This window comes from Opisthorchis viverrini, assembly GCF_000715545.1.
Source record: "Opisthorchis viverrini unplaced genomic scaffold opera_v5_16, whole genome shotgun sequence".
NCBI lineage: Eukaryota > Metazoa > Platyhelminthes > Trematoda > Opisthorchiida > Opisthorchiidae > Opisthorchis > Opisthorchis viverrini.
Genome location: NW_008751672.1, coordinates 2229525 through 2242981, shown reverse-complemented (window position 1 = coordinate 2242981; position 13457 = coordinate 2229525). Strand labels below are relative to the sequence as shown.

At 44.9% G+C, this 13457-nt stretch overlaps 3 protein-coding genes across 3 annotated transcripts in view; all 3 read right to left on the bottom strand.

Moving 5' to 3' along the window:
• T265_01513 (hypothetical protein) overlaps positions 1 to 1454 on the bottom strand; it is a gene marked incomplete at both ends in the record, with an annotated part of 32520 nt that extends 31066 nt beyond the window's left edge. The window contains one exon of the mRNA XM_009165554.1: positions 1422 to 1454. Within this exon, the coding sequence (XP_009163818.1) occupies positions 1422 to 1454 (33 nt within the window). The remainder of the gene's footprint in view (positions 1 to 1421) is intronic.
• Positions 1455 to 6925: 5471 nt separating this feature from the next.
• On the bottom strand, positions 6926 to 8571 carry T265_01511 (hypothetical protein; the record flags this gene model as incomplete). Its single annotated transcript, XM_009165552.1, has 3 exons — positions 6926 to 7136; positions 8349 to 8482; positions 8545 to 8571. 3 exons carry the CDS (start codon positions 8569 to 8571, stop codon positions 6926 to 6928), a joined length of 372 nt encoding a protein of 123 aa, XP_009163816.1.
• A 1291-nt stretch (positions 8572 to 9862) lies between these two features.
• T265_01510 (hypothetical protein) overlaps positions 9863 to 13457 on the bottom strand; it is a gene marked incomplete at both ends in the record, with an annotated part of 4256 nt that continues 661 nt past the window's right edge. Inside the window, 2 exons of the mRNA XM_009165551.1 lie at positions 9863 to 10095; positions 11447 to 11623. Coding sequence (XP_009163815.1) covers positions 9863 to 10095; positions 11447 to 11623 — 410 coding nt within the window. The remainder of the gene's footprint in view (positions 10096 to 11446; positions 11624 to 13457) is intronic.

Genomic DNA, 13457 nt, shown 5'->3' with positions numbered 1-13457 from the left:
TCGGCCGACACCCAACAGAGATTTAGCTTGACTTAGCTGATTGGTTCTCCTTCCGCCTTAAATCTCGACCAACCTCGGAACCTAGTCACTTGGCCTGACGAAGCTTTTGTGTCAAAAGCGAAACGTTTGCCACCAATAAATTGACCGATTGTCACCAAACTTTTTCGAAAACGCTACTTTGGTTACTTTTTGTTCGTAGAGGCGTAGTTAGGACACGTCGGTTTTTTTTCAAAAATCACTTGGTACTAGCGAAATGGCAAGATGCTGAAAAAAGCAACAGGCAATATTGTGTAACAGCAGCATTATTTGTGTTCCACCTACATTCGTCTCGGGATCGCTTATGTGTGGACCGCAAAACAGCATTTCAGGCACAAACACATGATCGTGACATGAACCGATTTAGCTAAAAAAAAGCCACAATTCTTTCCGATTTATCGCGTCACTACATTATACAATCAATTAGGAAATTAGTGAGTGAGCAGAATCTGGTGTCACACCGCAGCTTAGCCCGCAATGAGATGAGGATGTATGGTCCAGCAGACAGCTTGTCCGAATGGCTGTTCAGGTGATGCAGTGACTGAGCAGAATTTGGTGTCACACCGGAGCTTAGCCCGCAGTGAGATGAGGATGTATGGTCCAGCAGGCAGCTTGTCCGAATGGCTGTTCAGGTGATGATCTTGTCACATTGTGTCGGTTCTTTCTCCTAACCGACAGTTCGTAGGTCTGGTCGCCGTCTCTTACTGGACGGATCTGCTGCATTGCCAATTATGGTGGGCTCTAGTTCATTTGCAGCTGACATGGAGACACAGATGTCTCCACTGGAATTTCATCATGCAAGTGAAATTGGTCGAAGTTGGAACGTCTGGCAGAACTGTCAGGAACCATTAGCAGCGTGCATCTCACAAATCACGGTGATTCAAACTAGGGAGGCTCCGACTGGCAGCTGAACGCTGTGAGGCTGTGCCACGAATGGCTGACCACCAGCGGTTAGATTTAGTAGATGTCTGGTTTATCCATTTGGCCTGCGACTCACTCCGTCATAAGTTTCCGGAGCATTCGAATTGCAGTTTGCGAGATTACCATGTGGTAAGTGTGGTAAATAGACCGTCCATTTGTCTGAGGTGAGTGCTGACTTATCGAAGTGAAGCTAACAGATTACAAACAGTACGGTTGCAAAAGCAACTGACTATATGTTCGCAATCTACTGTGCATACACAACTCTGTCTGCCTTCTTGTTGTATTTTCTGGCAATACTCCGTCACGTGAGAAAGTACGCAGTTAGTTTCTTTTCACATCCCAAAACCGTTGCCTTTGGAATAAACCAGCCTTTGTTCAAATATCGACAGTGTTCCCCATCAATTGTACGCATCGATTTAGCCCACAAGCCCAGTGTACACCCTCCTTCCGAGTGGTTTACTCACGTCAGTCTCCCTGTCATTGTCCAGCAGAATCATACGTTTGAATGTTGGTTCAGTAATCCTTGCATATTCAAAAGCTTTGATTACTTGTCTGCCCAGAACTTCTCCGAGTTGAAAGGCGGATCAGCTAGAAAACGCACCAAACGGAGCTGTGCTTTCTCGAGTTAAGCCGACACATTTGGTTGTAACATGTGTACTTCTGCAATTCTTCCAATTTCTAAGGCGCGTGGTGTCTTCGACTTCAGCTCAAAGAGAAAAATGAGTTTTCCGTTGGCTACTGCTTCTCTGTGGTTTACTTCTCTAACTTTCATTATCAATCATATGAATGTGAAACACGCGCCAGCTGCTTTCTTACTCTCTCTTTCGGTATGTTTAAACTCCGTGATAGTGATGATATGCCCCCCTACTACCCCCCGGAAATGTGCACCTTATTTAGTCTCCATCACAGTCCATCTTTTCAGGCTTTTTACTGTCACAGGTGTTTTAATTTTTCCGTTCTGTTGGGAAATAGTCCATGTTCTCCCTACTCCCAGCCGTGAGTTGCGCTCAAGCGAATTTCCGTTAGCCCCACTTTGCCTAAAGTACTGAATAGTTGATAGAACAATGACCAACACGGGTTCATACTCACGCTGTCAATGGACGAAAAGATGAGTTGTTGGCATGTCCTACACTTCTGGTTCAACAGTGGTGCTGATTGACATTTTGGAGGTTTTTTTATCGCGAACACGCTGATTTTGTCTCCAAACTATTGACGTACGGGCAAATCCGAAAATGACCAACTGGGTTACAAGCCTTTTCAGTGACCCTGGAGTGACCTTGGTGGAGTCGTTGTCACAGCTAACAGGATCAACGGTGGAGTTTTTCAGGGCGCCTTCCTCGAGCATGTTTCCCCTCTCTTGCTTCTACCAGTAATAGCACATTCGCTGATGATGCTACTTATCACTATCTATCATTCAATAAGCTGTGCACTGTACAGACGAGCAGGACCACAGACGACGATCCCGCTGAAATTCGCGATTATGGTTTTCCGAACGACGTGACATTTTGTCCTCCAAATCCATCCATATTTTCCTCAAACATCATCAGTGTTTCTCGAAACTGTCAGGTTTTGTTGAGCTAGAATTTATTTGCTTCTTCGTCGTTCTAGGTTCGAATTTCCCTGACAATATCTCACACCAAACTGATCACCACAAGTACATCCAAAGTGGTGAGTTTGTGTTTTCGCAATCGTAATTATTTTACTGTCCCGAAACACCTCTTGGCTTTCAGAAATTTCGTATTCTCCCCGAGAGCAATGTTGTCAGTTCTGAGCGGGCTGTATCCAAAAAAAGATCGTCCATCTCATTGTCAGCCGTCGCCAACCGTCAGTTTCCAATTGTCGAAGCACTTTCCTCAGTTTACCAAAAATATTATGTCAATATTCAGAACTAGACAAACTTGTTGCCTTGCAAAAACTTTCAACTGTCCAACTTCCCTGTGTACACCACGTCACTCCTACCAAATTATCGTGCACGGCTGTTGACCCAGTCTTGCCGCCTTTTCTTCCCCCGAGGTCTGGAATTCCCTACTCTCATCCATACTCCTGCCTTCGTAGAATTTTCAAATTTCCACGACTATAGAGTCAGCACACTGGTGTAGAAATCATATCGATTGTCGTTTTGTTTACTCTGTACATTTTAATCGCAGGGGTTAGCCGATTAGGAAACCTGCGTCGCGCAGTAGAGGAAAATGTACACATACGACAGTGTGCTCAAAACACGCCGGTACACGAAAACGACAGATGTGACCCAATTGTTGGACTTTGGTGATCTACCTGTCTGATTTCTCGGTCACGACAGACAGAGTACATGCACGGTGCGAGTTTGAGTCGGACCATGATCAGCATATGGTCATAGAACTGGTGTGTCGCTGTAGTAATCAGAACTGCACTGCTACCTAGTTGACAATGTTGACAATTGTTTGACAATGTCAAACAATGTCTTTCAAATGCCTAAAGCTGCGGCAAGATCGGGATACTGGGTTTGGATATTGCCACACGGCAATGAGCAATCTCTCCGAAACAGATAGAAGAAATCCGAAAAGCAGCGTAAACCAATGTGAGGAAATCCAGCTCCAGAAACGGCCAATCCTAGCAAAGATTGCAGTGGACGGGGTAATGATGGACTAGGGAGCGCGAGAGCTTACCGTCTGTGTTTACAGCGACATGATTCAGTCTCTTATTTTACAGTTGTGAAAAAGGCCATCAACGACTTGGATGACCCGGTCAACGACAATATCGAGGCTTCCGAGATGATGAGTAAAGCACTTCTTACTGCTTCCTGTATGTTCGGTTGAGGGAAGGGGATCAATCAATAAAAAGCTGTAGATAGGTACTTTACTTCCAGGTTACCCAGACTGTTCGCCTAAAATGCGTCTTGAAAGTTCGGTTCTTGTACTAGCCGGATAGATGAATAAATTATCCGCCACGTTGATTACTTGAGGCTATACGAACTTCGCCAATACCAGTTAAACTTACCACTGAGGGATTACGGGATGTGGCAAAGTACACCCGTCATGTGTTTTTTTCATCCCAGTTGATCGCCTACCTTGTCCTACCGCATGATGTCTCGCCGCACAGCTTGGTGGTCCTCGACCTGAAAGCACACACGTCAGCGCCAAGTCACTCGAACACAAAACAGAGCGACGCAGGGGTCATCGCACAGTAAAAAGAGTGGGGTCGCGATAACCAGACAGCCTGATGCACTTCCTGAGCTAGCAACAGGCCGTACTTGGTCATCAGTTAATTTTCACGTTCTCACATCTCTTCCGCACCAGACTGACTGGCACCAGTTAGCGATTCTAACCGTCTTTGCCTTGATTTTCTGGGATTTGCGGGCACACACGCAGAAGTACGATGGCGGATGCAGCACTACACTTCCGTACGAGAAAAATGCGGCCCGACGGAAGGGTGACTGGCGTCAGGCAAAGACGAATGGGATAGGAGAAAGGGAAAACTAACGTGCCAGACTATCAATGCTTGATAAACAGAGAAATTGACAGGCAAAGTGCACTTGCATTTGAAGAAAAGCAAAGTGAGCGTTAAATTGATGATTAGTGAGGATGAAGAACTGCCCTGAAGCGGACGAACTGAAGCAGGGAAATATATGAGATGACAGCCAAATTAGAGTCGTGAAGGGTCATCCTCAACATCCAGAAACACTCTAGAGTAGTCCTCGTCATCACCATTATCATCATCATCATCAGCCCTGAAGCGAACTGAAGCAGGGAAATATATGAGATGACAGCCAAATTAGAGTCGTGAAGGGTCATCCTCAACATCCAGAAACACTCTATCTAGGTCCTCGTCATCACCATTATCATCATCATCATCATCATCGCTGACAGGAACATCGGTATGAGAGTACTGGTGCCTAACGGCCGTATAAACAGATCAAGTTATTCAAATAAAACACTCACGCGAAGCGAAGAATAAGAAGTTATGGTGCTAAAAGACACCTCGAAACGTTCATTCAAACAATGTGATAAAAACGGGTAACACGAACATCAATGAAGCTCGAGGGGTACACGAAGGTCCGTGGTTCGAATCCAACCTTGGTTGTTCGACAGCTCCTCCCTAGGCTTGGCAGTTTTTCGGCCCCTTGAGTAGCACGACGGCTGTGTACCAGGACGGTACAACACCTGAGCTATGAACACGATTGATAATGTTTAGTGATAATGTTTAGTCCCCAGCCAGGGGGTCACATGAACCCAAGCCTGAAAGAAAGATAGCACACCAGACTTTCCATAATTTCCTTCACTCTTGATTTGCAGTACTGAACTTGGCGTGGGAACAAGTTTTTCTTGGCATACAGTGACACACCGTGGGTGTCAAATGGTCAAACCACGGCGACATCTGAAAGATACCCAAGAGAGATGCAGACGAACACCACCCCCCTGGAGGGATCCTAATTGCCTTTCCTGTCAGCTACGACTGAGGGTATGATTCAGGCTGGGTGGGGGGTCAGACAGCCTACTCCCCGTAGTCGGTATGGCCGAGGGAAAGCGCAATGAAAAAAATCGATGCACACGCACATGTAAGTTTATGAGATACAAACAAATCACCAGCCACGATTGCTCAGTCAGTAAGATTCGGATCAAGTGGATTCAAGGTGGAGGCTGGTGTATCATGGTTTCCAGTATTGGGTTTCAGTGCAATGTCGTTACGTGAAGAAGAAAAAGTTACCTATAGGCGGACCAAAGATCGTCATTCGAGACGCCAGAATGGACACACACGTCTTTCTATCGCAGACATTTTTACATCCAACGAACAGTGGTGACATGCTTAACTCGCATGACTGCCGACCGGTATGGCCAAAAATATCTAGTGTTGATGAGGTTTGACAAAGAAGGCGGACGGGCAGAGAAAGGGAAGAAACATTGTCAGTGACCGATTGCATATAGCAACACGTATGACGTACGAGTGAAAACACGAGTCCTTATAAAAAGAACAGGGAATAATCGAAAAAACTGTGGTCAGTTGCTAAAGAAGCCGATACCTACGGGGTGTATCTCTCAAGTAAACATCATTATAATCGGTTCCGACAGATGCAAATCGCACAAGTTGTATGGTGGTTCCAGCTGCCGCAGGTTAATTGGCTGACGATCTGAGATGTGAGAATAGATAGCAGAAACCAGTGGCTGATACCGTTGGCAGGTGAATCCAGAGAAGACAGGAGAGTGTTCGTTGGCGAAGAAATTAAGGGGTGGGAAGGCTATGAATTGAATGCAACAGCTTAGATCAATACATATCATTCAGCCTGTGCCTGGCTCACATCAGTTTGGAAGGGTCACCCAGCCGCGGACTAATGACAAATTTTCAAGCCAAATGCTGAACTCAGCAAAAAGATCGAATTCCATCTGATCAACAACGAACGGCTAACGTCCGTCAGCATCTCCAACCGTTTCCACGCGGACAGACAACGATGACTAGCGCGATTGCTTGTGATCACCCTCACACTTACTGGCGAGCCATTACTCGACCTGCCCTGCCTGGTTCATTTCCACTCAACGCACTGCAGTGCAAAAAGTACTCTCCGAGGTAGCCAATCGATTGGCATACGAAGCGTGTGACCAGTGCAACCTATTGGGTGTCGGCAGACTATCTATCGTGCGTGAGTTATTTCCCGCAAAAACCATTAGATGTACTTCAGCATTACCGATATGATGTTTCCACGAAACTCAGATAAACAAAGCCGATGGTCGAACTGAAAATTTTTTTTGACATCAGTAGCTCTCGCCCATACAACCACATAAAGTGAACTGCGGCATTATACACCCGATCCTTGAGAGATAAGCTGACGTCATATCTACACTGACCAACTCAGCTTCAATCATTGGTGGGGGGAATAACAGGAAATAACCTCACCCGCAAAGCTCATTCAAATGACGAAGTTGTTGGTAGGAAGCAAGTTTTCTTATTTGAAAGAAGGGTATGAATAGCAGATGATCGATAAGGAAAACTTAGAAGTTCATCCTACTAGTCGGTGAACCCATAGATGTTTTGGGTGAAAAGGAAAGTGTTTCCACTCAAAAGGGTGGTAACCAAAACCTACCCAAATATCAGCCTTTGCGCCGACATACGGTTCACCTTTGAAGATTTCCGGTGCAGCGTAGGGAGGACTGCCACACCATGTGGTCAACAATGGCTGTGACGATGACTCCAAATGATGCGTACCAAAACTGAAATCTGGAATAGAAGGAAGACAGATAGTTCCGTTGGGACCAGTGTTTGAGCACAAGGCAGATCGTGAGACAAGATGTAGTCCGATAGTGGCCGGTTGTCATTCATGCTTACTGTTTTCCTGTTAATTTGAAAAAAAGTCTAGATTTCCGCGCATACCGTGTCAACTTTACGTAGGTATAGCCTGTTAGCCCGAGCTGAGCTGAGCTCAGCGAACAACTCGATCACTTACATCGAAGAGTCTCCGGTCAACGTTCGAATAATAGTTTGAAATCCGCGTCCATGTGATGAGTCCCAGTCAGAAAAAAAAGAACAACGGATTGCTATTACAAAGCCGACCAATCCTATTTTACAGTCTTCGGAAATTAGATCCTCCACCTACCTTAATATGTGTATTGCGATTGATTAAGTGGACTGAACATGGGTGCAGTGAACAGGTTTTTAAATGAGGCCACCTCTACACGCTGTATTAACAGGGTTAATTTCTAAGGCGTGGGACTCTGGCGAGCCCTGTTTCAGTTCAGTTCAGTTCAGTTCAGTTCAGTTGATCCACTCATTCAGCTACGGACTGTTTACCAATGGTATGCACGTTTAGCCGGCTACGTTTTCGTTCACAGGGAAGAAAAAAGCCTGGTGGACTACCCAGTTCGATTTGATTTAATTATCTGGTAAACTGGTATGCGGCTAACTGCGCATTCAGTGCAATAGTACTGATGCCCGAAAGCAAAGAAAATTGAACACCTGCTTTGACAAGGTTGAGCTGGTAAAAGTTCATTCCAAAATATCAATACCAACATTAGCAACTGTACGAGTGTGGGTCAACGGTCCCGTCCTGTTCCTCTTAGATAAAGTGCCATAGTGAGGAGAAAGATTACAACAGAGGAGCTTGGCTACAGCAAGCCATAAACACACGGCAGGCCTAAACTTTCGACACACCCTAACAATCTGAGTGAAAAACCGGCAGCCTGAGCACCAGCGACCACACCCTCTGGTGTCTCTAAACCAGCACTAAAAGGATTGAATGGAAAGCGAACAGCACCTAATTTTAGTAGTTCTTCATTCTTTCATTCATGTTAGCCTGCACAGTCTCCGATTAGCGTGACTGAATGTGGCGTGGGAAAACAGTGCACTAATCTGTAGCAGCAACTTAGCATGTGTGACGCATGATCGAGTCGCCGCAAATTGTGGTATGTATAACATAAGTGAATTACGTGATGCTGCTTTCCTGATCTGTTCGTTGATAACTTCTTGGTGCCAGTCTGTTCAAGCTATGATTCCGTGTTATCCATGGTAAACTGTCTGAAGAGGCATCAGATGCAACGTCCGCAAAGACCAGTTTTTGGAACTATATAATAGGCTATACTGTCAAACACTGTCAAACACGGCCCTTAAGGCCAAGAGACATACCTTTTGACGCGTCATGAGAAACACCATTCCGGCCTTCGATACTCAATTTGTCAAACCACATTCAGAACTAATGCAACATGGTGCGTTCCACAACTCTGCTCTGAATTGCATTGGGACACTCAAAGCACGACCGAAAGCGAAGCACGTTCTTACAGCTGATGATGATAGAGAGGGGACAATTTCGACAGCCTTTTCCAGGATGCCGCGTGCTTTCTGTTCTTTTTCAACAATAAGAACAAAGTGGCTGGTGTGTTCCAGAGCGAGAGGATTTCTCCCTATAGTGATTCACATGAGGGGCTTTTACACAACTTCCAGTCTGATGAATTATCACATAAGAAAAAAACCAGACGAAAACGAAACGATTAGACGAACATAGCGAAAAATACTGCATGCAGGGGAACCGTTAAGGGTCTTTCATCCACTCATTCAGCTACGGACTGTTTACCAATGGTATGCACGTTTAGCCGGCTACGTTTTCGTTCACAGGGAAGAAAAAAGCCTGGTGGACTACCCAGTTCGATTTGATTTAATTATCTGGTAAACTGGTATGCGGCTAACTGCGCATTCAGTGCAATAGTACTGATGCCCGAAAGCAAAGAAAATTGAACACCTGCTTTGACAAGGTTGAGCTGGTAAAAGTTCATTCCAAAATATCAATACCAACATTATCAACTGTACGAGTGTGGGTCAACGGTCCCGTCCTGTTCCTCTTAGATAAAGTGCCATAGTGAGGAGAAAGATTACAACAGAGGAGCTTGGCTACAGCAAGCCATAAACACACGGCAGGCCTAAACTTTCGACACACCCTAACAATCTGAGTGAAAAACCGGCAGCCTGAGCACCAGCGACCACACCCTCTGGTGTCTCTAAACCAGCACTAAAAGGATTGAATGGAAAGCGAACAGCACCTAATTTTAGTAGTTCTTCATTCTTTCATTCATGTTAGCCTGCACAGTCTCCGATTAGCGTGACTGAATGTGGCGTGGGAAAACAGTGCACTAATCTGTAGCAGCAACTTAGCATGTGTGACGCATGATCGAGTCGCCGCAAATTGTGGTATGTATAACATAAGTGAATTACGTGATGCTGCTTTCCTGATCTGTTCGTTGATAACTTCTTGGTGCCAGTCTGTTCAAGCTATGATTCCGTGTTATCCATGGTAAACTGTCTGAAGAGGCATCAGATGCAACGTCCGCAAAGACCAGTTTTTGGAACTATATAATAGGCTATACTGTCAAACACTGTCAAACACGGCCCTTAAGGCCAAGAGACATACCTTTTGACGCGTCATGAGAAACACCATTCCGGCCTTCGATACTCAATTTGTCAAACCACATTCAGAACTAATGCAACATGGTGCGTTCCACAACTCTGCTCTGAATTGCATTGGGACACTCAAAGCACGACCGAAAGCGAAGCACGTTCTTACAGCTGATGATGATAGAGAGGGGACAATTTCGACAGCCTTTTCCAGGATGCCGCGTGCTTTCTGTTCTTTTTCAACAATAAGAACAAAGTGGCTGGTGTGTTCCAGAGCGAGAGGATTTCTCCCTATAGTGATTCACATGGGGGGCTTTTACACTACTTCTAGTCTGATGAATTATCACATAAGAAAAAAACCAGACGAAAACGAAACGATTAGACGAACATAGCGAAAAATACTGCATGCAGGGGAACCGTTAAGGGTCTTTCAGTCCCTCTGACATGCTGCGGATGATATTACTAAACTTCTAGGACAATCCACGAAGCGTGTTTTAAAGGAAAGAAAGATCAACAGAGTCGAACGCATCCTTTGAGTCGCGGGACTTTAGAATTGTTGGATGTCTACAGATGCGCCACACCTTGTCCTTGGAAAACTCCAGATTTGTCTACACAATTGCTTCTCGGCTGAAAACTCAGTTGCTGTTCCCGGCTACTGTGAATAAGTGACGTCCTTGTTACGGGGGTGTCAGGGTGACACCTGACGGGCATTTATTTAGAAACAGAACCAAGTATTGATTTGGCCAAGTTTAGTGGATAGATTTAATAATGCAAGTACTACCCCAAGCCCTCAACAGAACGGGTGGAAGCTCATCTGAACCTAAAATTCTTGAGCGAGGGAATCTCTGATCGGAGATGTCGGTTTCATCGTCCAAGGTTTTCTGAACTTTAATCAAAGTGTTTTGCACAGTAAGCGTAACACGAGTCTAACTCATAGGTCATTGAACGTCCCGCCAAACACTAAGCGGAAGGTCTATAAAAACTAACAATACGCTACCAACGGTGTTTGCAAATACGTGAAGTAGCCGAAACGGGTGAATGTGGGATAGTGATGTTGCGGAATATGAGTAGTTCGGGTATACTGATTGGTCGTTAGTACAATAACCAAATAGGGGATAGTGTCTCTGTCGGATTGATCACCACACTCTACTTTTAAGTGAGAGTTTGAACTATGAATGTCGGGGAAAATAGATTGCTGTAAGACGAATGAGATTAACCTTGGGCATGATAGTGGTTTGTATCAGTGCCGCTTAGATCACCCATGAGTAGTGACTCAGTGAGGAGGATGTCCGGGGTCCAGCCTCCCCTAACAACCGAACATCATATCAACTGGACGGATGTGCCATGTGCGGCCTACGCACTAAACGAAAGCACGCCTTAATTGGTCATATGTCAGCCAATCTGGATCGAGCATCTATAGCTTGACGCTTCTCGCTCCCCCTCGAAGATTCCAGTGCAAACTTGTGAAACATTCTGTGATCACCCTAAAAATAGGGTTGTAATAATGTTCCTTTGATTCCATAAGGCGGACGGAGCAGGAAGCCAAGGACCAACACAGAGTTGCAACACCGTTCAACAAGTCACAACAGAAGGTGATCAAAGAAAAACTCTGACACTGTTAAACTATTGATGGGTACCAAACGTTTACAGCACTCGCCTATCAATTTTATATTCATGTCTGCGTCAAAAAGAAGGTTTTCTGCCTTCAAGTCCCGATGAACGATTCCACAGGAGTGGGCGTAATCCACAGCACACAGTACGTCCATGAATTTTACGCGTGCTTGGTCCTCGGAAAACCGTCCGTGGGTGGCAATATAATCTGCAGGGAAAGCCAGGGAACAGTGGTACAAGTTGTAACGGTCTCCAAAACAACCCATGAAATCAAGGTCATCGCATATGAAAAGGCAAGTCAAAGTTCGATTGAAATAACTAGAGGTACAGCACTACGTGAAGAATATCATCTCATACGATGAGGAATGCTTTTGCACACCAGACAAAAAATATGCCAAAAGTTCCCATTGGTACTCACTTACAGACTAAGGCAAAGGACAAAGGGCCAATGGTATCTTTCAGTACCAGGCGCGAGTAGTATTCTTCGACGCAGAAACTGAAACGGGCAAGCATTTGCTCTTGTTTCGGTTCTCGATACTTTCCTTTCCACATGTCATTAGCCATGCCTGACTGCTTTCCTCTTCACACTCACTTAGCAGGAAAACACCGGAGTACGCTCATAAAATAAAGATTACGACTATGGACCGTCCCCTACGTTATCCCAAACCAGGCTGACCAAGTTTGTGGACCGCTTCAGCGTAATATGTACGATGAAAACTAAACAGCCGGGAATAGAGGAAACTGAGATATATACTCGTGCATCGACGAGACATGTTGGCATGCTCACCGTCGGAGCTAATCGACTAGGTCAAACGGGTAATCTCGTGCTACATAGCTAGGTTCAGCTAAGTAAACAGGAAAATGGTTCTGTGGCACACATTCATTATAACATGATAATGGGTGGTAGGCGGCGCACGTTAGTGTCCGGAGAAGTACCGCCAACAAAAACTGTGGAGATCGTCACCGAATATCTCTTGGTTTGCGTTGTCGGTTTGTCCATTTGTTTTCATGACCATCTCATACTCACTTTCTGGGCACTATATAGAATTTTACTTAATTACACGTTATTGCATTGTATCGTATATTTTTTGTTGTATTCTATTTCACTGAATATGGTTTGGTGTTCCATATGAAAACGACAAATCTGGCCTATCGGAATGTTGCTTCTACAACGATACTAAAGGTAAGCTACCGTGACCATCGTTGTACAGAACAAGCCTAATAATGTATGCGTCCATTGAGTGGTGCGGGTCAACAGACCACAGCTTGCATACAGTGTGAGTGTCAATTGTTCGGTCATCCCCACTTGATCGCGATGAAACCTTCCCGAGCCGGGTTCACTCAGGGACACGCGGCTTATAGTGTTCGATAGAAGCAAGGTCAAGACGTAAGTAACAATAGATAACTGAGGTTTCACTGCCTACGAGTAACGCCAAGTGACACTTCTAGTTTATGTATATATGGTTTAATACGAAAACAAGATTACGTCAAGCAGGTGAAGTTGATCTGTGCTGGAAATTCAACAAAGTTGTAAAGGTTATTGAAAACTCTTGGGTAGACCATGACCTACACAGTTCTTGGGGCTCACCACGGATTTGCACCAACTTCATGTTTCACTTGAACACCGAGTTATACGTAATGGACGAAATACATTTAGTGGCAAATTAAGTTAGTGTTACAGGGGAAATCAACTGAATCTCAGCTGAATCACTCGTCTGTGATAATCTCCAACTGTGTGTGCTGCATGAAGGGTGCCCCCATCTGTCAGTTGTAAAGCTATCTCATCATCTTTAGTAATCATCGGAACTGCGCACCGAATAAATCGAGCCAATATTCTTACGCATAGGTGGTGGCTGAACAGTAATAAGAGTAAATAAGTTAATCGTCTAAGTAAACTCAGACAGGTTCTCCACTCGTGCAGCTTAAGCCATGTAGTATAGTGGTAACTGACTAAAGCTCCACAGAGCAATGGCGTTGAGACTTGTGGGATGTTTGCCCTCGTACATAATACGGTACATATATATATATATATATATATATAT